This window comes from Choloepus didactylus, chromosome 1 (assembly GCF_015220235.1).
Source record: "Choloepus didactylus isolate mChoDid1 chromosome 1, mChoDid1.pri, whole genome shotgun sequence".
NCBI classification, from domain to species: domain Eukaryota; kingdom Metazoa; phylum Chordata; class Mammalia; order Pilosa; family Megalonychidae; genus Choloepus; species Choloepus didactylus.
Genome location: NC_051307.1, coordinates 182,740,379 through 182,765,505, shown reverse-complemented (window position 1 = coordinate 182,765,505; position 25,127 = coordinate 182,740,379). Strand labels below are relative to the sequence as shown.

The 25,127-nt window shown below is 38.7% G+C and overlaps 1 protein-coding gene across 5 annotated transcripts in view; it reads right to left on the bottom strand.

Annotated features, from left to right (window-relative positions):
* TGFBR2 (transforming growth factor beta receptor 2) overlaps positions 1-25,127 on the bottom strand; it is a 97,027-nt gene that overhangs the window by 33,961 nt on the left and 37,939 nt on the right. For all 5 annotated transcript variants that reach the window (XR_005218392.1, XR_005218396.1, XR_005218398.1 and 2 more), the window contains one exon: positions 24,645-24,835. Coding sequence is in view for 1 of the 5 variants with exons in the window: in XM_037846434.1 (XP_037702362.1) it covers positions 24,645-24,835 (191 nt within the window). In the remaining 4 variants the exon portion in view is untranslated. The remainder of the gene's footprint in view (positions 1-24,644; positions 24,836-25,127) is intronic.

The window sequence follows — 25,127 nt, the reverse complement described above, 5'->3', positions numbered from 1 at the left end:
TATTCAAAAAAATATTATACTAAGGCCAACATAATGAGAACGTATACGTGGACTGCATAATGTACCTTGATAAAAGCCAAATCAGTTGAGTTGAATTTGAGAAATGGGCTCCTACTTAAAATTTTAAGCTGTTTGGCAATTCCCCCACTCAAAAAAGGAGTTTTGTGCAAAAATTTACTGAGATACTAATTTATCTGAGCAACAGAGTAGGGCACAAAGGATCATTTCCCTCACCTTGGTGCACTGTTATACTAATGGGCATCAAAGAACAAATAGGCAGAATCTTGTGGGCAGTGACACTCTAACCACACATTTTCACACACCAACATGTTCTCTTAAAGCAACAGGAAATATACGTGACTGGCAGGGATCCAAAGAAGGAAACTGTGCTAAAGAGCGATATGCTGGGGGATGAGGAGGGGGTGTAGGGGGAATGGGGGAGGGGGTCCTTCCTGACTCAAGTCAATATGTTAATTATACTATTAAAAAGTTGCCATTCATTTACTGAGCAGCTACTAAATACCAAGAATTGGATTTGACAACGGATTACTTTGAATCCTTGTAGCCACACTGCAACATATGTATTATTATTCCCATTTTATAAAAATGGAAACTGTTAAAATACACATAAAATGAGCTGGGGTCAGAGCAGGGGAGCCTTGCATGGCAGTCAGTGGGGACAGTTGGAGGTTAGGGTTTCCCTGAAGAAGGATTCCTGTGGTGAATGTCAGGATCTTAAGCCAACAAAGGGTTCAACATGAAAAGTGAGAAAAAGGACAAGATTATAGAGCCAATGAAAGTAGGATGAAGGAGACAGTAAAGAAGAAAGGAAAAATCATTGAAATTGGAAACAAAGAAACCAGAGGGGGAATAAACAAAAGCCCCAAACTGGTACTGGAGAAAGACTAACACAACACACAAACCTCTGTGAGACTGATTATGGAACAAGGAGCAAAGGTCCAGAGGGAGCCTAATTACAGGTACAGCAAAGATCCAAAAGACAAGAAAATCTTTTGCTAATACATTTGAAAAAAGATAACAAAGATCAAAGTCCTAAAAATATATGTGCATAACTTACCAAAATTTACACAAGAAAAATTATAAAACCTGAATCATACATGTTTTGAGGAAATTGAGTAGTCAAAAATCTTTCTACAGTATAATATTCTAAATTTTTATCCTTTTTAAAGTCTTTTTCTGTCAAAAAAAAGTTTTCTTGATACTAATGTGACAGAAGGCAGCTGGCAAAATTTCTTTTTTGCAGAACTGTCCAAAATTCTTTTCCTACAATGAAAACACCAATAGAGTCCTTAACAAAAATGTTTAAATGGAATTTAAGCAAGTGGGAACCATCAGGGAAATTTAGAATGCTCCTCTGTAAAATAAATGACCTGGTCTATTCAAAGTCAATGTCTTGGAAAAAAAAAAAAAAAGGCACACTAAACAGGCAAAACAATTGTGGCCCTTGACTGGATCCTGAATTTAAACAACAACAGACCCCTAGTTTGAGGGAAATTTGAATATGGACTGTATAATACATCTATATCTATATCTTGATCTCTCTCTCTCTCTCTATATATATATATATATATAGAGAGAGAGAGAGAGAGAAGCGAGAGAGAGAGAGACTGGTAAAATGTTAACTACAAATGGGGAACCTTAGAGAAAGGGTATACAGGGTTCACTGTACAATTCTTTCAATTTTTCTGAAGGTTTAAAATTGTTTCAAATTAAAAGTTGAAAAAAAAAAGCAACCCAAAGATTTGGCAACACTGTTCCCCCAAAAGCCCCAAACACATACTAGTCCCAGATGAAGTAAAGAGCTACAAACTCCCAAGGATTAGGTTATTTCAATTTCACATATACTCTTCCAGTGAATAGGAAAAGTATACAATGCCAAAATCCATTCCATGAAGACAGTACAACCAAACCAGACAAAAGAATATGAGAAAATTACAGAACAATCTCACTCATGTACAATGATAAAAGAAAAATTCTAAATAAAATAATAGCAAGCTGAATGTAGCAGTGGATTCAAAAAAGATAAAGACAGCAAGATCAGATTACCAGGCAAATGTGTTTTAGCATTAATAAAACAAAAACAAAATTACCAATGTAATTAACCACATTAAATGTTTAAAGGAGAAAACCCATATGATTTATCAATTCAGTAGACACAGAGAAAGTATGGGATAAAGCTAAGCATCCCAATAAGAATATACAACAATCCTCAGCAAATCTTATTTTAATGGGGAAATGTTAGATGAATTCCTTTCAAAAACAGGAAATAGACACTGATGCCAATTATAACTATTTCTATTCAGTAGGAATTGGAGGTCCTCACCAGAACCATAAGACAAATTGGAGGGGCCTGCCCTACCAGATATTTATAAATACATAGTAATTAAGATAATGTGGTAAAGGCACAGGGATGAACAAGTTATAAATGGATCCTTACTTCATTGTACACAGGAGAAAACTAATTCCAAATGGACTCAAGGCCTTAAAAATGAAAAGTGAAAACTATAAAATCTTTAGAAGAAAGTATAACAATATTTTTCTGATTTTTTCAGGATGTTCTAAAAGAAGATAAAAAAGCATTAACCATAACAGAAGAAACTGATATATTTGATTACAATAGAATTAAGAATTTGTCAAAAAAACACAATAAAGTGAAAAGACAAGCTAAATAATTGGACACGATATGTATAAGATATAAAACAGACAAGGATTAGCATCTATAATATATTAAAAACTCATGCAAACCAACGAGAAAAAGACAAGCAGTCCAACAGGGGGTAAAAATAGGCAAAACATTTCAAAACACAGGCATTTCACAACAACCACACAAGGTGGAAGTAATATAAGAAAAAGATGCTCAACCTCATTTGCAGTCAGAAAAATGAGAGGGAACATCACAATGAAATACCATTTAAGCCTACACATATATTACATATAGACTTTTGTATATCTTGAACCCACATTACACATATTCTTTTTCATAGTTCTAATATATTAAAAATAGAAAATAAAGGCAAAGTTAAACCCATATGTTAAGTCACATCTTTACCACAGCCAGAATATCTATGCTGTGAAAAAGAAATAAAGAATAAAAGGATTATGCATTTTAAGTCAACTTCTGCTTGAGAAAACTTGAAAAAATGTCCATCCTTCCATGTTTTAAACATTAACCCATATAAGAATTGTATATTCAACCTGAAGTGTTTCAAGCCAGTGCTACTGGGAAACCCAAATAAGAAATACATATTTAACCTGCAGAATTTTAAGCCAGTGCTACTGGGGATCTAAGATACTCTCTTTTATGTTTTCTAGTTCACTGAATTCACTGAGGAATCCTAGTGTTATTGGTTCATGCTTTGCAGTTGTTAAGATTAAAAACAGAATCTGCTTCAGTCCCATCTAGCCTGCTCCTTGTACAGTCGTTTTCAATGATTCTTAGTCTCCAGATGTCACTGTGCTAGTTCTTCTACTGTATAAACAGATCCACTAATGTGCAGCTTATATTCTGATGTCTGACAATATAATTTATATTTAAAGGATGATCTAGGCATTGGGAAGAAAGAGAGGTTCACATCTATTAAAAGTGATTTTATTTTCAGTCAGAAAGCTATGATTTCCAAAAATAAACACAATGTGTATTTTGTTATAACAGCTTACTTTGAGGACTTTTATTCCTACACACTCCAGAATCTCTGTTTGGCCATGCTGTGTCTGTTGCTTGGGATTTAAGGCCACTTTTACTTCCCTTAAACAACTTAGCAGGACATTCCGCAACAGCAAATACATTTAAAGTCCTGCAGTCCCTTCTCCACTGCTCTAGGAAGGCGATTTCTCTAAGTGATGTACTACCATCTTTTACCTTACCTCACCTTCAGTCCACTATATTTCCAGACACCATATTGAGCTGAGATTCAATTTCATGATTTTTCCAATGCACACCTTCAATCTGCCTTTCTTGACAATTTGAAGAGAAAAAAATATTTTAAAAATAGCTCTAGCCTCAAATTACTAACACTTCATCAGGCAATAAAAATTCCCAAGGATAATCAAAACAGATTCTGAGATTTAAAATTTTACAGGTATTAGTCTCTATATTTAGAGGCAGTATAACTTTGTTTTTGAAAACATGGGTGTGCCAGTTTTGTACATATCATGTCCCCCAGAAAAACCGTATTCTTTGATGCAATCTCGTGGGGGCAGACACATTAGTGTAGATTAGGTTGGAACCTTCTGATTTAGTGTTTCCATGGAGATGTGACCCACCCAACTGTGGGTAATACCTTTGATTGGATTATTTCCATGGAGGTGTGATTCCACCCATTCAGCATGGATTTTGATCAGATACTGGAGTACTTTAAAAAGAGCCACACAGGTCAAGACACTTGCTGTAGCTGAGGGACACATTTTGAAGATGGCCATTGAAAGCTGACACTGACATTTTGAAATACAACCTGGGAGCAAGCAGATGCCAGCCACATGCCTTTCCAGCTAACAGATTTTCTGGATGCCAATGGCCTTTCTCCAGTGAAGGTACCCTATTGTTGATGCCTTACCTTGTACACTTTATGGCCTTAACACTGTAACTTTGTAACCAAATAAGCCCCCTGTATAAAAGCCAACCCATTTCTGGTATTTTGCAAATGGCAGCATTAGCAAACCGAAACGGTTGTGATTTTAGACATGGCTTTGCTATTCCTGACCATGTGATTAGGGGGGCTTAGCTTCCTCATCTGTTTAATGAGGACAACCCAGAATCAACCTCATTGGGTCATTCATAAGGCTTGCAAAAGACAATGTTCGCCAAGCACTTAAGTTTTTATTTTTTGATAGATTTTAACAAAAGATGTTTTTTTTATTAATAACAGTTCACAGATTTCCAACCAGAAAATAAAATCCCCAACCTTGTAAGAAATCATTAAAACATCACAAAGTATATGGCTTGACTGCAGATACTCAGGCAGTTTTGCTTTGCGTCTTTTTGTAACATTACATGATAACACTGCTTCTAAATAAATCACTTCTCCCCATGATTCTCTACATGGCAGGATTCTCTTTCTTGCAAAAATGAAGCATTAAAACATTGTCGGAAATAAATTTAAGATAGCATATATTGAAGTGTTTGACACAGAAAGCAGAAATAAGGTAGAAGGCTATGGAAGTTGTCGATCTGGCTATATTGAGAAAATGGAGCTGTGTGCTTTTTGGTTGTTTAGTTTGATTTTTTGGTTGTTGCTTTTCCAGAAACACAACTCAATTGAACTATATGTCTACTATGTTTAGAACCAGTTATAATAAAGGAAATGATGGAAGTTAAAAAAATACTTATATCTCCTAAATATTTACTGGATATATTCCTAGTCTGTTCATTCATCTTGCAAAGGAACAGTGACTGAGTCCAGCACTGTGCCATGCAGGCAAACATGGTCTCTAAAGAGAAAAACAAAGGATTTCATTTGGAACAAAATCATTACCTCTTTATTCTGTTATCTTCCATATCCTTATCCTTCTGTTTTCTCTTCTATCACATATACATACTCACACACACACAATCAAGCCCCATTATTGACACACTTTTTTTCCTGGGGAGTTCAAAGATCTTGCCAACATTTTCTGCATCTTCAAAAATGCTGGTAGTATGGTACAGAATCTCCTGGTGTCGGCTATTCAAAGGTTGTTCCCCAGGCCAGCAGGACCAGCATCACCTGGGAACTTACTGGAAATAGAAAATTTCAGCCTGGCCCTAAACTTGCTGAATTAGAATCTGCATTTTAAAAATTCCCCAGGTGATGTTCATTTACACACTAAGGTCTGAGAAGCTCTGCTTTAGCAAAAATGGAATATCTTCCTTGATACCCTGCCATAGAGATGTTTCCCTGTTACAAAGAAAATTCTTGGTGGAATTATCTGCAAAGCCCTGACACAGTTGTATTCAGTGGTAGCCAATGAGAAAATGGTCCATGAGAATTTTCTAGTCAATTAACCAGGAGAGGAGTGTAGAATGAGATACGATTCTCCATTCATCATCTCAATAAAAAGCAAACAATTGAATTAAGACAAACAATAAAAATCCTTTTACTTAACCAACAGAAGGACAGTGAGCTCACTGGGAATGAAGGATTTAATTTAACTTCCAGCATATTGGCAGTACTGGTTGACATTCTAGACAGACTTGAGAATAATTTTTTTTTCCCCAAATGACGGAAGAAACGTCTCTCTAATCCATGTGATTTGTTTTATTCCAATTACACATATTTCAAAGCTAAATTTTTCCTCACCTTTTCTCACCCCATTCCACAGTCCACTTTGCATTAGTTCTTCATCCCATATGATAATCTTTCCTGGAGACTGATAACCTTGGTATGACAACCTCCCCTGCAATATTCCTGAGCGGTACAGATAAAACCTCTAGCTGAAAAGTTATAATAGTGGGATCCTACTCCTCTGTAAATCAATGCATCCCATAATCTAAATCTCCAGATATGAATCTAAATATCGAGATATGTAAAAATTTATTCTTAAAATTAAATCAAAGGTGGCTTCTCTGCAAGTTCCAGTTATTGGCCCTGGTGCTGCTCTCTAGAGCAAAAGACAACAAAATGATTCCTTCTTATATGGAATGAGAGCCCTTAAACTCCTCTTAGACATTTAACATGGCTCCCCAAATCATTTCTTTTCCAAGTTGAACATCCCTGGTTTATTCAATCACTCTTCAAAAGACATATTTATCAGACTCTAAAATCTGACATTTTTCAGACACTAAATTCTGCCAGCCCAGCATATAGCACGCGCCCAACAAATACGAGTTCCTTTTTTCTCAGTATAAAGTATGTCTGTTCTCTGAAACCATCCTCGTTATTCAAGGTGCTTCATGTGTTTTGCTAGACCCAGCTACAATACGTGGAAGGTGGTGTAGCCAAGATTATAGTGAGATTCTCACCTTTTCTTCCTCTGAAAGCAGTTTAAGACTATTGCTTATTTGTCTGTTGTGCTGTTGTTTCGATTCTCTCAGTCAGATCAGATTTCATTCAGATTTCAGAATGACCTTACCTTAACTCTGAAGCCCAGGGCTTTATCACATGACTAGACACCAAGCACTTTCTTTGATATGCTGTTTGTTGCAGTCGATCTTTGGAACCTACAGGCCTGACTTTACATTTTTCTGTTAAATGTCATATTACAGGCCATTTCAAGCAAGTAAAACCCTGATTCTGTTTTTGATGGATTAGGCATCCCTTCCAGTTTGCCTATCATCTGTCATCCTCCTCCTCGGGATAAAGATTCTTGCTACTTCTGTTGCAGTGACTGTAGAGGGAAGACAACCAACATTTATCACACGCCTACAATGTGCCAGGCATTGCCCAAAGCACGATGACATGCCTCATGAATGTCGGTCCCTCCTCGGTCGGTCTCAGGCCTGCCATACGTTCTTTGGTGCAGGATTTATTCATTTTCTTCTCCATGCTACAGCCTTCTGACCACTAATCTTCAGTGTTGTTAGGCTCTCCACCCGCCCTGATTCTTTTATCTTTTACTGGCTGCCTGTCTGGCTAATCTCTTCTACTCTAAGGGCCCTTCATATTCTCAGGAAACCCAAAAGGAGAGATATATTTCTTGAGTTATTTTAGTATCTTCTCCAAGAGGGAGACTAGACGGCTTTGGAAAAGCACATTAATTATTCACACTATCAATACTTGTTGGGTCACCGAAACACCCTTCTCTTCTGACTTTCAGTGTGAACTACGGTTCTCTGCAGTTCCATCCCACCTGCATACCTTCACCTTCTAAGACTATGCACCCTGCCTATTCCTAGCCCAGCCTTTGTCTTTGCCAAAAGAGTAGCCATTCTTCAGGTCTGCACCCAAACACTGCCATCCAACCTTTCAGGGACACCTCAAAGTTTAAAATACGGTTTCCCTTAATGTATAATTTCGTTAGTCCTAAAACCTCACATGCCATTGGCCTCATTCTTGAGTAATTGCTTATAAATTGCAGAAAGCACAATAATATTAGTATTAAAAAGTTATATTATTCCTCCAGAATGAAGATAACATAGGTATTGTGTTTGTTTGTTTTTCTTTTCCTCTAACCTTAGGAGGCTGAATTTTGGCTACTTCCTGTGGTTGTTGCCATTCTCTAGTTGTTATTATCCCCTTCCAGATTATATGGGAAAATGATGAAAAATATAAAAAGATTTGGCAGAATAAACTATCTTGAGCTCAGTGGTTCCCAATATTAGCTGCGTATCGAATATCTTGGGGAATTTTTTTTCTAATTCCTGATATCAGACCAATTAAATCAGAAACAGCAGTAGTAAGACCCAGTTATAAGTAGGTTTAAAAGCTCCTCAGGTGTTTCCAATGTGAACACAGAGTTATAAGTATTTTTTAAAGCTTTCAGGTGTTTCCAATGAGTGACCAACGTTGAAAACCACTACTTCAGCCTGACTGGAGAAATTGTTATTTTGAATAGGACGGGGCCTGGAGAACAGAGGGAATTTTAATGACTAAATTTAGAATCAATTGTTTCTTGACATTGGAACCAGCTATATTCTAATGAAGCATCATGAGATATATTAAAAAAAAAAAGTAGAAAAGGAAATATAAATGGTTCCTTTAAAAGTTAATATTTGCTTTTGTTTTAAATTAAGCATAATTATTACTGGTAAAATTAATAATTAACAACATGTAGGATTAATCTAAGGATCAAAAATGGTTTCCCAAATCCAAACTAGCCAGACATCCGATTGCTGGTCAACACACCCTCTGGAGTTTAGCATGGTTGGAAATCAAAGTCAATTTTAGAGTGGTTTGCTAGCTCCCTGGGTGCTTTTCCACTGGAGGGAAATTGGGATACTTGCAACATAGAAAAGAGTCTCTGTTGATCCTTTTCCCCATTCTCCATAGATGTGGAGTTTATGGGACCCTTGGAGGCTACTGCAGGAGGGATGTGAGATTGCCGACATATCTGACACAGCCTGGTGGCAACACCACCCCTACTGGCCCAGTTGTTTTATTGGTATCTCACACCCAGTGCATGGGCTTTGGGATGGTCTGTGTGTACTGAATTCCACTCTGCCATGCTTCATATCAGAATGAGATTCCAGGATATAAACAGACACCACCAACAACCACATCTGTCCTCAGGGCATCTTTGTTTACTTGGCTGCTTAGGAAAAAAAAATCTACAAAAGAGAGTTGCTTTGCTTTAAGTCACTTCAAACACCCTCTAAACTTTGCTTGGCTGAGTCACAATGGCCTGTAGCATGCACCATCTTTACTATTTCCTTGGTCAGACATAGTACTATATTCAGGAATTCGGAGCTTTCTAACCTAAGCGGTTCACAAACAAAGGCTACTTCTGCTCTGAGTCATCACCTTAATTAACCAATTTCTCTTCCCAGGAATGAGAATAGTGACTTTAATCCATAATTTTCTTCCTCTTCTAACAACTTTTCTCAACCATATTTCCCCACTTATTTTTTTCTTCTGCATTTAGACCAGAAAGGAAATCTGGTTTGTTTCTCTCTAAATAGCGAGCCAGCTATTTTGAGGGGTGAGAGCGCACTACTAAAGCAGCATACTCAGAATCCCCCAGGGCTGCCACGGCACCCGTTGTCCTCATTTTCTCATATGCTGGTACTAAGAGCTTCCTCATGAAGCCCGTTTCCTGATGATGCTGTGGAACAAACACAAAATGAGATTTGGAAGAAAGGGGCAGAATTTCTAAGTCTTCCCTTACTCAGAAACCAACTGAAGTCAATAAAGTATGCAAGGCATGTGACCAATGCACAGAATGGGTTAGCTGGATGGAAAGAAGCAACATCAAGATCACAATGGGTTCCAGGGGAACCAGCTGTCTTGAGATGTCCCGCTAGCAAGTTAAACACAGACAGGAAACCGCGTGTCTGATACTGTAGAAAAAATCATTTGTCTTCCTGCCAGAGTTAGGCTTGCAAACCAAAGAAGCTGTTTTCATTTAAAAGAAATTCCACAACAATAAGAGAGGAAGGAATGAAAGTTTATGGCTTCTAGGAGTCCTCTTCTCCCTTCCCTCGTTCTCAGGTTGGAGAGCATGCAGACCCATATAACTGCTGAAGCCTGTGCATAGCTTGCAAGTCAGCAATGAATACACTGCCAGGTGTCAGCTTACATCGCACGGTCTGCTTCCCTGTTTAACCACATATGTTGAACTTTGAGTTAGAAGTGGTTTCTAAAGCCCTAGTTTCTAAGCTAAATTGATATAACTGATATATTTATTATAGCTCTGCCCTCTTCCCAAAAAAATAAAAACAACTTCATTCACCCCACAGAGAGTCACACAAAATAAAACACAGGAGGTGTAATCAAGACAAATGGAATGTAAATATGGGAAAACAAGGCAAGGCAAAGGGACATTAGAATACGAAACGCATGCATGCCTACTTACTTGCTAGAAGCACGGCTCAAATCTGACTCTAACTTTTCTGGTAGTTAATGTTGAAGGGGGAAATAGAAAAAAACACAATTATCTGCATGAGGGGTTGGCAAGAGGCCTGGTTTCATAAATGAATTTTCATTGGGGCATAGCCATGTCCAATCATTTTACATGCCGTCTACGGCTGCTTCAGCTCGAGACTGTATGGCTGGCAAAATGGAAAAACCAAAAATATTTATTACCTGGACCTTTCTCAAATAAGTTTGCTGACCTCTGCTCTGTATCTTTCAAGGTGTTCATAAGAGCAGGAACAAACAGATCATAAGGAGAGCAATCTTTCTAGGACAGAGAACTGAGAAGGTTCTGGCTTCTGCATGAAGATAAGAATACAATGCACGAACAACATCCTCAAAAACATTCTTTCAAGCAAACGTTTCACTCTGATTCACAGGACTGTTGCTTATGATGAATGACATCGAATCGCAATTTGGTTGAAGGAATTTGCAAGGGGGTGGAGGACACAACATGATGCTGGCACAAAGTTCCACACTCATCTGGCTAAATCCAAAAGCAGATATTTACATCTAGGGGAATAATAGTAAGTACTTGCAGCCAAATGCATCAGATGCTTGCACTTTGCCAGGACTGCTCTAAATTCTCCAAATAAATAAATTCATTTATCTTCATAATGATTGTGTTTAAGGTAAGCACCATTTCTACCCCTAATCTTCAGATTGAAAAAAGACAAATAGCTTATCAGGAGATTGAAAGAAAAATAGCTTATTAGTGGCTGAGCTGGGATTTGAACCCACATAACCTCACTGAGAAGACTATGTTCTTAACCACTCCCCTATGCTGTCACATCAAAAGGTGAGTATCTTACCAATCATCATTACAAACACTGTTCCCTCAAACCAATTTCAGATAGGTCTTGAAGAGTGTAAGTTTGAGGTATTTCTTGTCAACCGCCTGCTGAATGGTGAGTGTTGGCCTTGGTCCAGGGAACCGTCATGAGCTCACATGACGGCACCCTCTTAGGTAAGGTGAGCAGCTTTCCATGGGTGTAGGGCTGATAAAAAGCCCCTTACCATCACCCCAAAATGTGGAAGAGTGAGGATATTCCTGGATAGAGAACCCAGATTCTCTGATTCTCCTAAGAACAAAAGGTAGGGAACCAATTCTGAGATCTTGGGAAATTCACATCACTCTCTGGAGCCCCATTTCTTTGTCTGTAAAATGAAAAGTCCAGACAACCTAATTTCATGGTTTCATTTCAGCACAAAAAATTTATGACTGTGAAAAAAGAAATAATATATCTGAAAGTGGTTAATATGGGTTTAGCACATCTCTGGTAGGCTCTCGCTATATGGCAACAACCATCACTACTATTGCTCTGTGTGTTCCCACAGTGCCATCTTGCCTGCATTTTAATTATGGAAGGGAGTGGACCCCAGGCCTTGCAAACAATTTTTTTAATTCATTTTATTGAGATATATTCACACACCATGCAGTCATACAAAAGAAAGCGTACATTCAATTGTTCACAGTACCACCACATAGCTGTGCATTCATCACCAAAATCAATCCCTGACACCTTCATTACCACACACACAAAAATAACAAGAATAAAAATTAAAGCGAAAAAGAGCAATTAAAGTAAAAAAGAACACTGGGTGCCTTTTTCTGTTTGTTTGTTTGTTTTTTTCCTTCCCCCATTTTTCTAATCATCCATCCATAAACTAGACAAAGGGGAGTGTGGTCCATATGGCTTTCCCAATCCCATTGTCATCCCTCATAAGCTACATTTTTATACAATCATCTTCAGGATTCATGGGTTCTGGGTTGTAGTTTGATAGTTTCAGGTATTTACTGCTAGCTACTCCAATTCACTAGAACCTAAAAAGGGTTGTCTATATTGTGCGTAAGAGTGCCCACCAGAGTGACTTCTCGGCTACTTTTGGAATCTCTCTGCCACTGAGGCATATTTCATTTCCTTTCACATCCCCCTTTTGGTCGAGAAGATGTTCTCCATCCCACGATGCCAGGTCTAGATTCCTCCTCAGGAGTCATATTCCACATTGCTAGGGAGATTCACTCCCCTGGGTGTCTGATCCCATGTAGGGGGGAGGGCAGTGATTTCAACTGCCAAGTTGGCTTAGCTAGAGAGAGAGAGCCACATCTGAGCAACAAAGAGGCATTCAGGAGGAGGCTCTTAGGCACAATTATAGGGAAGACTAGCCTCTCCTTTGCAGCGACAGTCTTCCCAAGGGCAAGTCCTGTGGTTGAGGTCTCAAACCATCAAACCACCAGTCCCCTACATCTGTGAGCACATCAGCAACCATTCAGGTGGGGAAGCCCAGAACCCCTGCACTTTCCACCAGCTCCTCAAGGGGGCTCTGCATATTTTTATCATTGTTTGTTTTTTTTTTTTTAATAAACTTTTTTTTTAAATCATCTATATCAAAAAAAAAATTAAAAAAAATACAATAAAAAACCATTTCAAACAAACCATAACAAGGGAGTAAGAAAAAGACAATTAACCTAAGATAACTACTTTACTTCCAACATGTTCCTACTCTACCCCAAGAAAATAACCTAATATAGCAACATTTCTGTGAACTTGTTCCTACCATACCCATTAGAAATTAACAGACCATAGTCATTCCTGAAAATTCCCAGAACGTTAAATTTGCCCACAATAGCTTATCTGTTCTTATTGGGTTATCATTCCCCCTTCCCTAATTGCTCTCTATCACTAGTTCCCCTACATTCTACATTATAAACCATTTGTTTTACATTTTTCAATGTTCATGTTAGTGGTAGCATATAACACTTCTCTTTTTGTGCCTGGCTTATTTTGCTCAGCATTATACCTTCAAGGTTCATCCATGTTGTCATGTTTCACAACATCGTTCCTTCTTACAGTTGCGTAGTATTCCATCATGTATATATACCACATTTTATTTATCCACTCATCTGTTGAAGGACATTTGGGTTGTTTCCATCTCTTGGCAATTGTGAATAATGCTGCTATGAACATTGGTGTGCAGATATCTGTTTGTGTCACTGCTTTCAGATTTTCCAGGTATGTGCCAGTTTGAATGTATTGTGTCCCCCAACTGCCATTATCTTTGTGGTCTTGTGGGACAGACGTTTGAGTTGAGTTGGCTGCCTCTTCACCTTTTTGACAAATTCCTTTGAGGTACAGAAACTTCTAAGCTTGAGGAGTTCCCGTTTATCTATTTTTTCTTTTGTTGCTTGTGCTTTGGGTGTAAAGTCTAGGAAGTGGCCACCTAATACAGGTTTTGAAGATGTTTCCCTATATTATCTTCTAGGAGTTTTATGGTACTGTCTTTTATATTATGGAGATCTTTGATCCACTTTGAGTTAATCTTTGTGTAGGGTGTGAGGTAGGGGTCCTCTTTCATTCTTTTGGATATGGATAGCCAACTCCCCCAGCCCCATTTGTTGAAAAGACTGTTATGTCCAACTTCAGTGACTTTAGGGGTCTTATCAAAGGTCAGTCAGCCGTAGATCTGGAGGTCTATCTCCGAATTCTCAATTCGATTCCATTGATCAATATGTCTATTTTTGTGCCAGTACCATGCTGTTTTGACAACTGTGGATTTATAATAAGCTTCAAAGTCAGGGAGCTTAAGTCTTCCCACTTCATTTTTCTTTTTTAGAGTGTCTTTAGCAATTTGAGGCATTTCCCTTTCCAAATAAATTTCATTACCAGCTTTTCCAAGTCTGCGAAGTAGGTTGTTGGAATTTTGATTGGGATTGCATTGAATCTGTAGATGAGTTTGGGCAGAATTGACATCTTAATGACATTTAGCCTTCCTATCCATGAACATGGAATATTTTTCCATCTTTTAAGGTCCCCTTCTATTTCTTTTAATAGAGTTATGTAGTTTTCTTTGTATAGGTCTTTTACATCTTTGGTTAAGTTTATTCCTAGGTACTTGATTTTTTTAGTTGCTATTGAAAATGGTATCTTTTTCTTGAGTGTCTCTTCAGTTTGTTCATTTCTAGCATATAGAAACCTTACTGACTTATGTGCATTAATCTTGTATCCTGCTACTTTGCTAAATTTGTTTAACTCTAGTAGCTGTATCATCAATTTCTCAGTGATTTCCAGATATAAGATCATACCATCTGCAAACAATGACAGTTTTACTTCTTCCTTTCCAATTTGGATGCCCTTTATTTCTTCGTCTTGCCGGATTGCCCTGGCTAGCACTTCCAGCACAATGTTGAGTAACAGTGGTGACAGCAGGCATCCTTGTCTTGTTCCTGACCTTAGAGGGAAGGCTTTCAGTCTCTCACCATTGAGTACTATGCTGGCTGTGGGTTTTTCATATATGCTTATATGAGGAAGTTATAATATTGAGGAAGTTTCCTTCAATTCCTACCTTTTGAAGTGTTTTTATCAAAAAGGGATGTTGGATTTTGTCAAATGCTTTTTCAGCATCTATTGGGATGATCATTTGATTTATCTCTTTTGATTTGTTAATGTGTTGTAATACATTGATTTTCTTATGTTGAACCATCCTTGCATGCCTGGAATGAACCCTACTTGGTCATGGTGGATGATTTTTTTAATGCATCTTTGGATTCGATTTGCAAGTATTTTGTTGAGAATTTTTGCGTCTATATTCAGTAGGGAGATAGGCCTGTAGTTTTCCTTTTTTGTAGCATCTTTGCCTGGTTTTGGTATTAGATTGATGTTAGCTTCATAAAATGAGTTAGGTAGCGTTCCATTTTCTTTGATGTTTGGAAAGAGTTTAAGTAAGATTGGTGTCAGTTCTTTTTGGAAAGTTTGGTAGAATTCCCCTGTGAAGCCATCTGACCTGGGCATTTATTTGTGGGAAGCTTTTTGATGACTGATTGGATCTCTTTGCTTGTGATTGGTTGGTTGAGGTCCTCTGTTTCTTCTCTGGTCAGTCTAGGTTGTTCACATGTTTCCAGGAAATTGTCCATTTCCTCTACATTATCCAGTTTGCTGGCATATAGTTGTTCATAGTATCCTCTAATAATTTTTTAAATTTCTTTGGGATCCACAGTAATGTCACCTTTCTCATTCATTATTTTGTTTATATGGGTCTTCTCTCTATTTGATTTTGTCAGTCTAGCTAGGGGCTTGTCAATCTTGTTGATCTCCTCAAAGAGCTAACTTTTGGTGTTATTTATCCTTTCTATTTTTTTTTGTTCTCTATGTCATTTATTTCTGCTTTAATCCTTATTATTTCTTTTCTTCTACTTGGTTTAGGACTGGTTTGCTGTTCATTTTCTAGCTTCTTCAGTTGATCCATTAGTTCTTTGATTTTGGCTCTTTCTTCCTTTTTAATATATGCATTTAGTGTTATAAATTTCCCCCTGAGTACCGTTTTTGCTGCATTCCATAGGTTTTGGTATGTTGTGTTTTCATTTTCATTTGTCTCTACATATTTAGCAATTTCTCTTGCTATTTCTTCTTTAACCCACTGATTGTTTAGGAGTGTGTTGTTTAACCTCCAGGTATTTGTGAATTTTCTAAGTCTCTGATGGTTATTGACTTCTAATTGTATTCCATTGTTGTTGGAGAATGTGTTTTGAATAATTCAATTTTTTTAAATTTATTGAGGCTTGTTTTATGTCCCAGTATATGATCTATTTTGGAGAAAGTTCCATGAGCACTAGAGAAGAATGTGTATCCTGTTGATTTGGGATGTAATGCTCTATATATGTCTGTCAAATCCAATTCATTTATCAGATTGTCTAGGTTTTCAGTTTCCTTATTGGTCTTCTGTCTGGTTGATCTATCTATAGGAGAGAGTGATGTGTTGAAGTCTCTCACAATTATTGTGAAAACATCAATTGCTTCCTTTAGTTTTGCCAGTGTTTCTCTCAGGTATTTTGTGGCACCTTGATTGGGTGCATAAACATTTATGATTGTTATCTCTTCTTGTTGAACTGCCTGTTTTATTAGTATGTAGTGGCCTTTTTTGTCTCTTATAATATCCTTGCATTTAAAGTCTATTTTATCTGAGATTAACATTGCTACTCCTGCTTTCTTTTGGCTGTAGCTTGCATGAAATATTTTTTTCCATCCTTTCACTTTCAATTTCTTTGTGTCCCTGTGTCTAAGATGAGTCTCTTGTACGCAACATATTAATGTTTCATTTTTGTTATCCATTCTGCCAATCTATATGTTTTAATTGGGGAGTTTAATCCATTTACATTCAACATTATTATTGTGAAAGCATTTCTTGAATCAGCCATCTTATCCTTTGGTTTATATTTGTCATATATATTTTTACCTCTCTCTCTTAATGTCCTTTAACATACCCATACTGAATCTCTTTAGTACTGAACCTTTCTCCATCCCTCTCTCTCCTTTCTTTGTTTCTCTGCCTGTAGGGCTCCCTTTAGTATCTCCAGTAGGGCAGGTCTCTTGTTAGCAAATTCTCTCAACATTTGTTTGTCTGTGAAAAATTTAAGCTTTCCCTCAAATTTGAAGGAGAGCTTTGCTGGAAAAAGAATTCTTGGTTGGCAATTTTTCTCTCTCAGAATTTTAAATATGTCATGCCACTGCCTTCTCGCCTCCATGGTGGCTGCTGAGTAGTCACTACTTAGTCTTATGCTGTTTCCTTTGTATGTGGTGAATTGTTTTTCTCTTGCTGCTTTCAGAGCTTGCTTCTCTTCTGTATTTGACAGTGTGATCAGAATATGTCTTGGAGGGGGTTTATTTGGGTTTATTCTATTTGGGGTACACTAGGCATTTATGATTTGTGTATTTATGGTGTTTAGAAGATTTGGGAAGTTTTCCCCCACAATTTTTTTGAATACTTTTCCTAGACCTTTACCCTTCTCTTCCCGTTCTGGAATACCAATGAGTCTTATATTTGGACGTTTTATATTATCTATCATATCCCTGAGGTCCATTTCGATTTTTTCAATTTTTTCCATGTTCTTTCTTTTGCTCTTTCATTTTCTGTTCTGTTGTCCTCCAGGACACTGATTCACTGTTCAGCTTACTCTATTGTTGTACTGAGTATCCAGAATCTTTTTAATCCTATCAACAGTTTCTTTTATTTCCATAAGACCGTCTATTTTTTTATTTACTCTTGCAATTTCTTCTTTATGCTCTTTTAGGGTCTTCTTCATGTCCTTTATATCCTGTGCCATGGTCTCATTGTTCATCTTTAGTTCTTTGATTAATTGCTCCAAGTACTGTGTCTCCTCTGATCTTCTGATTTGGGTGCTTGGGCTTGGGTTATCCATATCGTCTGGTTTTTTCATATACTTTAAATTTTTCTGTTGTTTTTGGCCTCTTGGCATTTGCTTAACTTGATTGGGTTCTTTTAGGATTTGTAGACCAATTAAAACTCTTATTTCTAATTTGTCAGATCTACAGCTTCGTGGAGTACACTTTCTCTAACTAACCAGCAGGTGGCATCCACGAGCCACCTATTCCCCTCAAGCCAGTTCTCCCCCACTTTGTCTCTGTGGTGAGTGGAGGCATGAGTCTTGTGGAGTCCAATTGGTGCACCAAGCTTGCATGTGTAGTTGGTGTTGCCTACCCTGTATATGGGGTGTGTGTCTGAGTGGTTAGGGAGCAGGAGCGGCTTTAATAATCAAATCTCCCTGGTGTTCCTGGAGATTTAAAGTGTTGCAATAGTCTAATCCTTCAGTTCAGTCTTCCCACAGTTTGTCTCTGCCCCTGACCCACAAGTCTTTGGTACTGGCATATGGTCCCTGGGACTTGCAAGTGGGTCCTTCTTCCAAGCTGTGCACTTCTAGGTCCTCTATTGAGAGATGATTGTGTTATGTCATAGGTGAGCGCTGTCCTCCTGGGGTGGTTCTGGGTTGCAGGACTGTGTAGGGGTGTTCCCAGTTTGCTGAAAGGATGGCTGAATCAGGGGCATGTTAATTTCCCCTTTTCACACAGCTCTGCCCTCCCAACTCTGGGACAATTAGTTGAGGGTGCGAGAAAGGCTAATGTCCATGTCCAATTTTGTGGTGTGTGCGTGTATTGTTAGAAACACTTCCTGTCACACTGGGTTGTTTGGGGCAGCTCTGGGTTGTGGAGCTGGTGCTGGGCAGGAGTGTTCCCTGCCCACCAGGAAGATGGCTGTAAGGGGATGCCCCCCTTTTCTTGGGAAGTTGTGGTGTTCAGCGAATTTACTCAGCTACTGGACTTATTGCCTTGTGTCTCAGAGCTCTCTTAGCTCTGCTCTTGTCTGGGCCCAAACTGCAAGTCTTTGAGGCTTTCTGTAATGGGCTTCTTAGAGTAATTGTTTTAGAAAAAGAGGAAAAAAAAAAAAAGGAAGGGCCATCCTTGCAGATCTAATGGGCTATTGAAATGCTAAGAGACAAGGAGATTAGGGCCATTAAGGAATGATCAAGGGAGCAGAGAGAATGGCTCTTCAAAGAAACTCACCTTCTGGATTTGCATATGAGCCTGACTCTGCCTGAGCCCTGCCCTTCCCCATTCTATGTTCACCAGAACTCCAAAAAGTCTCTGTTTTTATTTTTGGGTTTTCCTTGCTGTTTTTACTATCCCTATCTCCTCTCCGCCGGGCTGACTGCTCCGGATTCTCCGGTGTCTGGTCTCAGTCTATCTATGACAAACAATTTTTTAAAAGTCCATGATGCGAGTCTAAAGCTAATTCCCTTTCCTGCATGGCCATGGTAGCTCTCCATTTCAAGCAGCAGTTCAACTCCCAGTTTGGAGGACAGGTAGGATGATCAGTTATCTAGGCATCTGGGAGCCAGAAGCCATCCACAAGCATGCCTCCCTTATTCCCTCATGGGTTACCATCTTGCTTTCACGTACTCACCTCCAGAAGATGATCATAAAAACTGAAGAACAAACTGATTCAGGCAAACTCTTATTTAATGCCTAGTATTACTTCTCTAGGGCTTCCCGGAGCTACCAGACATCTCCCTTGCAGATCTAATTCAGAATGTAACAATACATCTTGGAAACATTCCTAAAATTGGGAAACATTAAGGAGCAATCCCACAAATAAACTAACTTGAACATTATCATGAAAGCCAAAGAAATGTTTATTGAAGATATGTCTGACCTTCTCTATATCTGGATTCATATTAGAACAAAGTTGTGGAGCATAAAAAAAATGAATTTTATAGGATAAATGGAACATGGTATATACATAAATAGAATATTATTCAACCATAAAAAGCAATGAACTTTTGATACATGCTACAACATGGACAAACCTTGAAAACATGCTCAGTGAAAAAAGCCAGACACAAAAGGACAAACATTGTATGGTTCTACTTTTATGAAATAAATCAAATGGACAGATTCACAGAGACAGAAAGTAGATTACAAGTTAGCAAGGGATGAGGAGACAGGGGCATAGGGAGTTACTGCGTAATGAGAATAGCATTTCTGTTTAGAGTGATGGAAAAGATTGGGTAATGGATGGTGGTAATGGAAGCAAAATGTTGTAAAAGAAATTAATGCCACTGAATTGTACATTGAGGTGCTCTGTTACACCAACAGAGTCAATAAGTATATTTAGCTCATTCCCAAATGACCAGGTTGAAGAACAAATGTATTCCTCTTGGGCCACTTAGCTCAGCAAGTTAGTAGAATAGAGTTAACAAGGCACACGTCTCTGGTTCCATCTCTACCTGCATTAGTTCACACAGCATGCTTCTCACACTTCAATGTGCAGACAAATCACAGGGGGACCTTGTTGCAATGCAGGTGCTGATGCAATAAGTCTGAGAGGGTCCCAAGATTCTGAATTTCTAACAAGCTCTCCTGTGATGCTGATTTGCCAGACTGTGAACAATTTTTTATAACATTCACAGATGTGTGTTCCTTGGCATAGAGTGTTCTCCTTACCCAAGGGGAGAATGAGTAAGGAAGGCACCTACTATATGCCAATTCCTGTGCTGGGCACTCACAAGCATCAGCTCATTAAATTCCCTCAACAATCCCTGGCCATGAATACCACTGTCATTTAGTCAACAGTGGCACTGCCATTCAAAGAGAAGTCCACATGGGCCTAAAGCAAGCTTTCCTCTGAAAGAGAAGGGGGAATGGCTCCCTCTGGCAAGTGCAGAATTGTGATGACCCTAATCGCTGATCTGAAAGCACTTGTGAGTCATCCCAATTTTATTTAGCTGCCTCCTGCCGTGATTCTGAGTCAAAACAGGAACAATATGCCTAATTTGTAATATTATCCAACCATGTCAGGGATGTGGTTAGCTTCGACTAGAAATCCTAGACTCAGCATGCTCCCCTCTCCATTGTGAAGGCATGTGGAGAAGAAGAGAAACTGAATGAGGTAGGGATAAAGCAGAACAACCCCCTCCAAAAAGATGTGATACCCAGAGGCGTCCTAATACTCTGCTCACTTGCCAAGGTCAGAACTAAACTACAAACCTCAAAGCTGGAAGCACAAAACAAGCCTGCTTCCAGTCTTTCAGACAAGCAAAAGGCCCAAAACCTCTATAAAAGGCCCAAGTAGTTATACTAAGAACTAACTGTGCCAGGCACTATTGTAAACATTTTACATGAGTAAATTTATTAATTAATTTAATCCGCACAACCACCACCCACTTTTGATTTCCATTTTGCAGATGAGGAAACTGAAGCATACAGATGTCAGGTAACTGGCCCCAGGTGGCAAATCTAATAAGTGGTAGATTCAGCCTTAACCCAGGAAACGTGGCTCCATCTCCACTCTTACCCATTACACTAATGACTATTTCTCTCTGGTCTAAAATAGCAGAAATCGTGTCCTTTCCCAGTGCTCTTCATTGAAAATACTTGTCTCTACTGCACTTGGCAACCACTGATGGAATGATTAAAACTGTGAGTGGTTGTTCGATTCTTAAAGGTTTGGAGATGAATAATCACATGTGGTCTTTGCCATATTCTGCCCTGAGGGTGAAAGTAGGTGTCATTTGCAAGTAAACAGGGCAGCTGGTCGCTCAGGATGGCTTCCCCCACAGCTTCCGCTCTCTTCTGTCCTGGAGCCTGGTGGGTCTTGTCTGACTGACATTTGTTACCCGGTCGTCAATAAAGACCAGGACAAATCTCCTCTCTTCTCATTGGAATTAACGTTCTAATGAGCACAGGGGTAGAACCTAACATCACTGGAAATATACACAAAATCTCATGGCCAGAGGGTATCTTCAGAGACAGGACTGGGAGACATGACTGACAGGAACAGGTGTGAAGAACAGGGTCCTGCCTCCTTCTGGTTAGTCTTCTACTCCTGCCTGCCCTTGGCCACTTTAGTGAGCAGGAAAACCACTGGGCAGGGCACAATGCTCAATGGGGGCAGTCTCAGGGTAAAGGAGGGAGAAGGGAAGGAGATAGAAAGGAAGGCAGGCTTTCACAGGTTTTCGTGCCATACAAAGCCCATTATAAATCCTAGCTCTGCCACACATTAGCTCTTTGATACTGGACAAATGGTTGAACTTCTCTAAGCTTGGTTTTCCCATCCATAAAGTGGCTGTTTCATGGGATGGCTATGAGGATGAATGGAGCCATGCCATGGAGAGGGCTTAGCACCCCACACAGCAAACACACATTCTCACTGTGAGACAGCCATCGATAATAACAGCAATGAAAATAAAGACCTACATTTAAAAAGAAAAATCTTGTATCTCAACATTTTTTCTTTATATATTTAAGAAAAATGGAAGATGGAAGTAATTACTGTGGATTTGTAGATGAGAAATCTGGCAACAAGAACGGGGTACTGTACAAATAATAAGACAGTGTAAAACACTTTTGTTTTCACTATCTTCCTTGACTTGGGGGGACAGTAATTGGAGTGGAGAAATAAAAATTGCTTCCGGAGTTTCATTCCTTGGTATAAAGAAGTGGATGTGGTAATAAGAAGAGAAATGGATCCTAAAATGTTGCTCCTAACATCCGTCATATTTCAAGTGGGGGAAACACCCACCACAGAGAAGAGTGATGTTTAAAGCAACCCCCACCCCCAGCACTTTCTAGAAGACTCTAATAAGCACCCTGACATCTGAGTCATCAGCTGTGCTGGGTTTTGTGAGTCGTAGAATGAGAAATTGCCTTTATGCTGATTATCTCAACTCACAAGGAAAGAAATAGCAGTCTGATAATGAATAAGAGGAAAAATGTAAATGGAAACCCATGATTATCACCTGAGTTGAAATACACTGAAAACTAAAGTCATTAACATCTTAAGGATTTCTAGTAAAATGTATATATAACATGACTTGCAGACCATTTATCAACATTTGCCCTTTGGGATGAAATAAACTTTTCCACTGTGGGCAAGCCAATATGCAGAAATAGGTAAGTTTCATAGATGGTAGTAAACATGCCTGGATGTTCTACATTAGAGATTAATGCCTTTGACTTAATCTAGGTCTTCTTTTAAAAGATGAGCTGCCTGGAGAAACTTGACATGTTAATCCAGGATTTCAGGTGTTACCATGTTTCAGTGTGATTTAATCTATTTATATTTTCCCTTCCTAAATCAACTCATACCAGGAAAATGAGAGAAATGGAAGGCTTATAGGATGAGAAAATAGGAGGCAGGAGTGATTTTGGAAAGTGGTGCATGCCTGCCATCAGTGCACTGAGAAGCAGACATAGGTGAGGAGCTGGACAGGAAGAGAGAGAAAGTGGAGGTAGGTGAAGGCAGAGAGAGAAGAGATAGGTCTGCACTGCTGCTGAGCACCATGCACAGAAATGTGAGAACATATTTGCATAGGTGAGACACACAGGGATGGGGGTAGAGTCAGATCTTGTGTTCCAAGAGGATTTTTTTTTTAATTGAATCATACTTATTCGAGGACCAAGAAATTTAGGGCTAAAATAAACTTCCCCACTCGGAATTTATATTCCTAAAACCAAGAGAAGATTATTTTAATTAGCAGATTGGCAAAATTAAAAGACTTGTCATGGCCAATTTTGGAAAGGGCCTATGGAAATCCATATGTTCAGAAATCTTTTCTTTTAGAGAGAAAAATTTAATAGCAGTTATCCAGATTTAAATGTATGGAACGTTTGAGCCAAAAACTTAAATTCTGGTACTCTATCTTCCAGAAATACTATTACATATATACAAGATATGTATACAAAGATATTCAATGTGGCAATAAGTGGAAAACTGGAGACAACTAATTAATCCATCAAAACAGAGTGGTTAAATCAGTCATGGAAGACAAATACATATTATGAAATTCTGGATAATGATTAAAAGGTATGCAGTGTATCTCTATGTACTGACTTCTTTAGAATGAGGTGTAAAAGTAGCTGAGTAATAAAAAGGTAGCAAATGTTTGTACTGAAAGGATAGTGGATAGAATGGATGGATGGAATGGAGAAAGAGAGGGGAAGAGGGAAGGAGAGAGAGAAAATATGAATGAATGAGGGAGACACGTGCATCCAGCAAACTGTCAATACTGATCATCTGTTGGGTTAGGAGTGAAGGGATAAAGGAAATGTATTTTCATTTTTTAATTGTTACACACTGTTGGATTGTTTGAATTTCTATAAGGCACAAATACTATATTTGTAATTAAAAATCACTGAATAATTTTTCAATTGAGGGAATAGTGTTTGCCTTTCTTTCCAACTGAGCAAGCACTGGACTTTGAGAATGGGTTTTAGTTTCTAATCTATTTTTTTCCTGGTTTGATGGGTTTGAATTTTTCTCTCAAAGGAGACCAATGGTAAGTACCCTTTAGTCAAATCCTAGGAATACGTACAAGAAAACACTTGAATTGATTCAAGGATAGTTCCCTTCCTCCTGGATGAAACAACTCCCTCCAAATCTCTAAACCATTAGTTCTAAAATTTTGGATGCATCAGAATCTCCTGGAGGGCTTGTTAAGACACAGATTGTTCCTGATTTCATAGTTGGGATGGGTCCCGAGAATTTGCATTTCTAGGTTCCTGCTGGTTCAGGAACTTTGAGAACCACTGCTCTATGTGAAAGAAACTATTAGTCAAAGATAAACAAAAATGTGGGCCCAGATGAGCCAGATTTGAAAAGGACCAGAACCAACCCAGTGCCCTCCTAAGCACCTCTTCCCACCAGGTGAATGGATTCCCAATCCACAGAACCTAAGCTCACTCTCCAGCATCAGCTCCAGGAGGATGTGCTCTGAGAGACTGCAGATCAGGGATACCAGACATCAACACAGAGGAGGATAGGCCAGGTCCTTGAGAGAAGAAAACTCACCTTCCGAGAAAATGATGTGGTCATTGCACTCCTCAGAGCTGCAGGAACACATAAAGAAGGTCTCACCAGACTTTTTCTTTTCCTTCATAATACACTTTGAAGAAGCAGCATCGTCCAGAAAAAATCCATGGTAGACAACTGCAGGGTCATGGCAAACCGTCTCTAGGGTTATGTTCTCATCGTTCTTTCTCCTAAGGCACAGCATTTCATGGAGAGAGAGGAGGGTAGAAAATGCTTTCAGCAAACACAAAGGCAATCTGGACTGTGCTTCCTCCATGCACTTGTCTCTAACAATGGCAGCTAGTTCCAGTTCTCCAATATTATTAGCAGGCTGCCCTATACTGTCCTGTGCTTTTTTCTACTTACTTCAGTGTTTCCTTTGCTTAGTCTGAGAACCCACTTATGATTATAAAGATGTGGCCTTCCCTTGGGGACTATTCTGTTGAAGAATTTTACACATTAACTTTTAACTAAATCATTAAA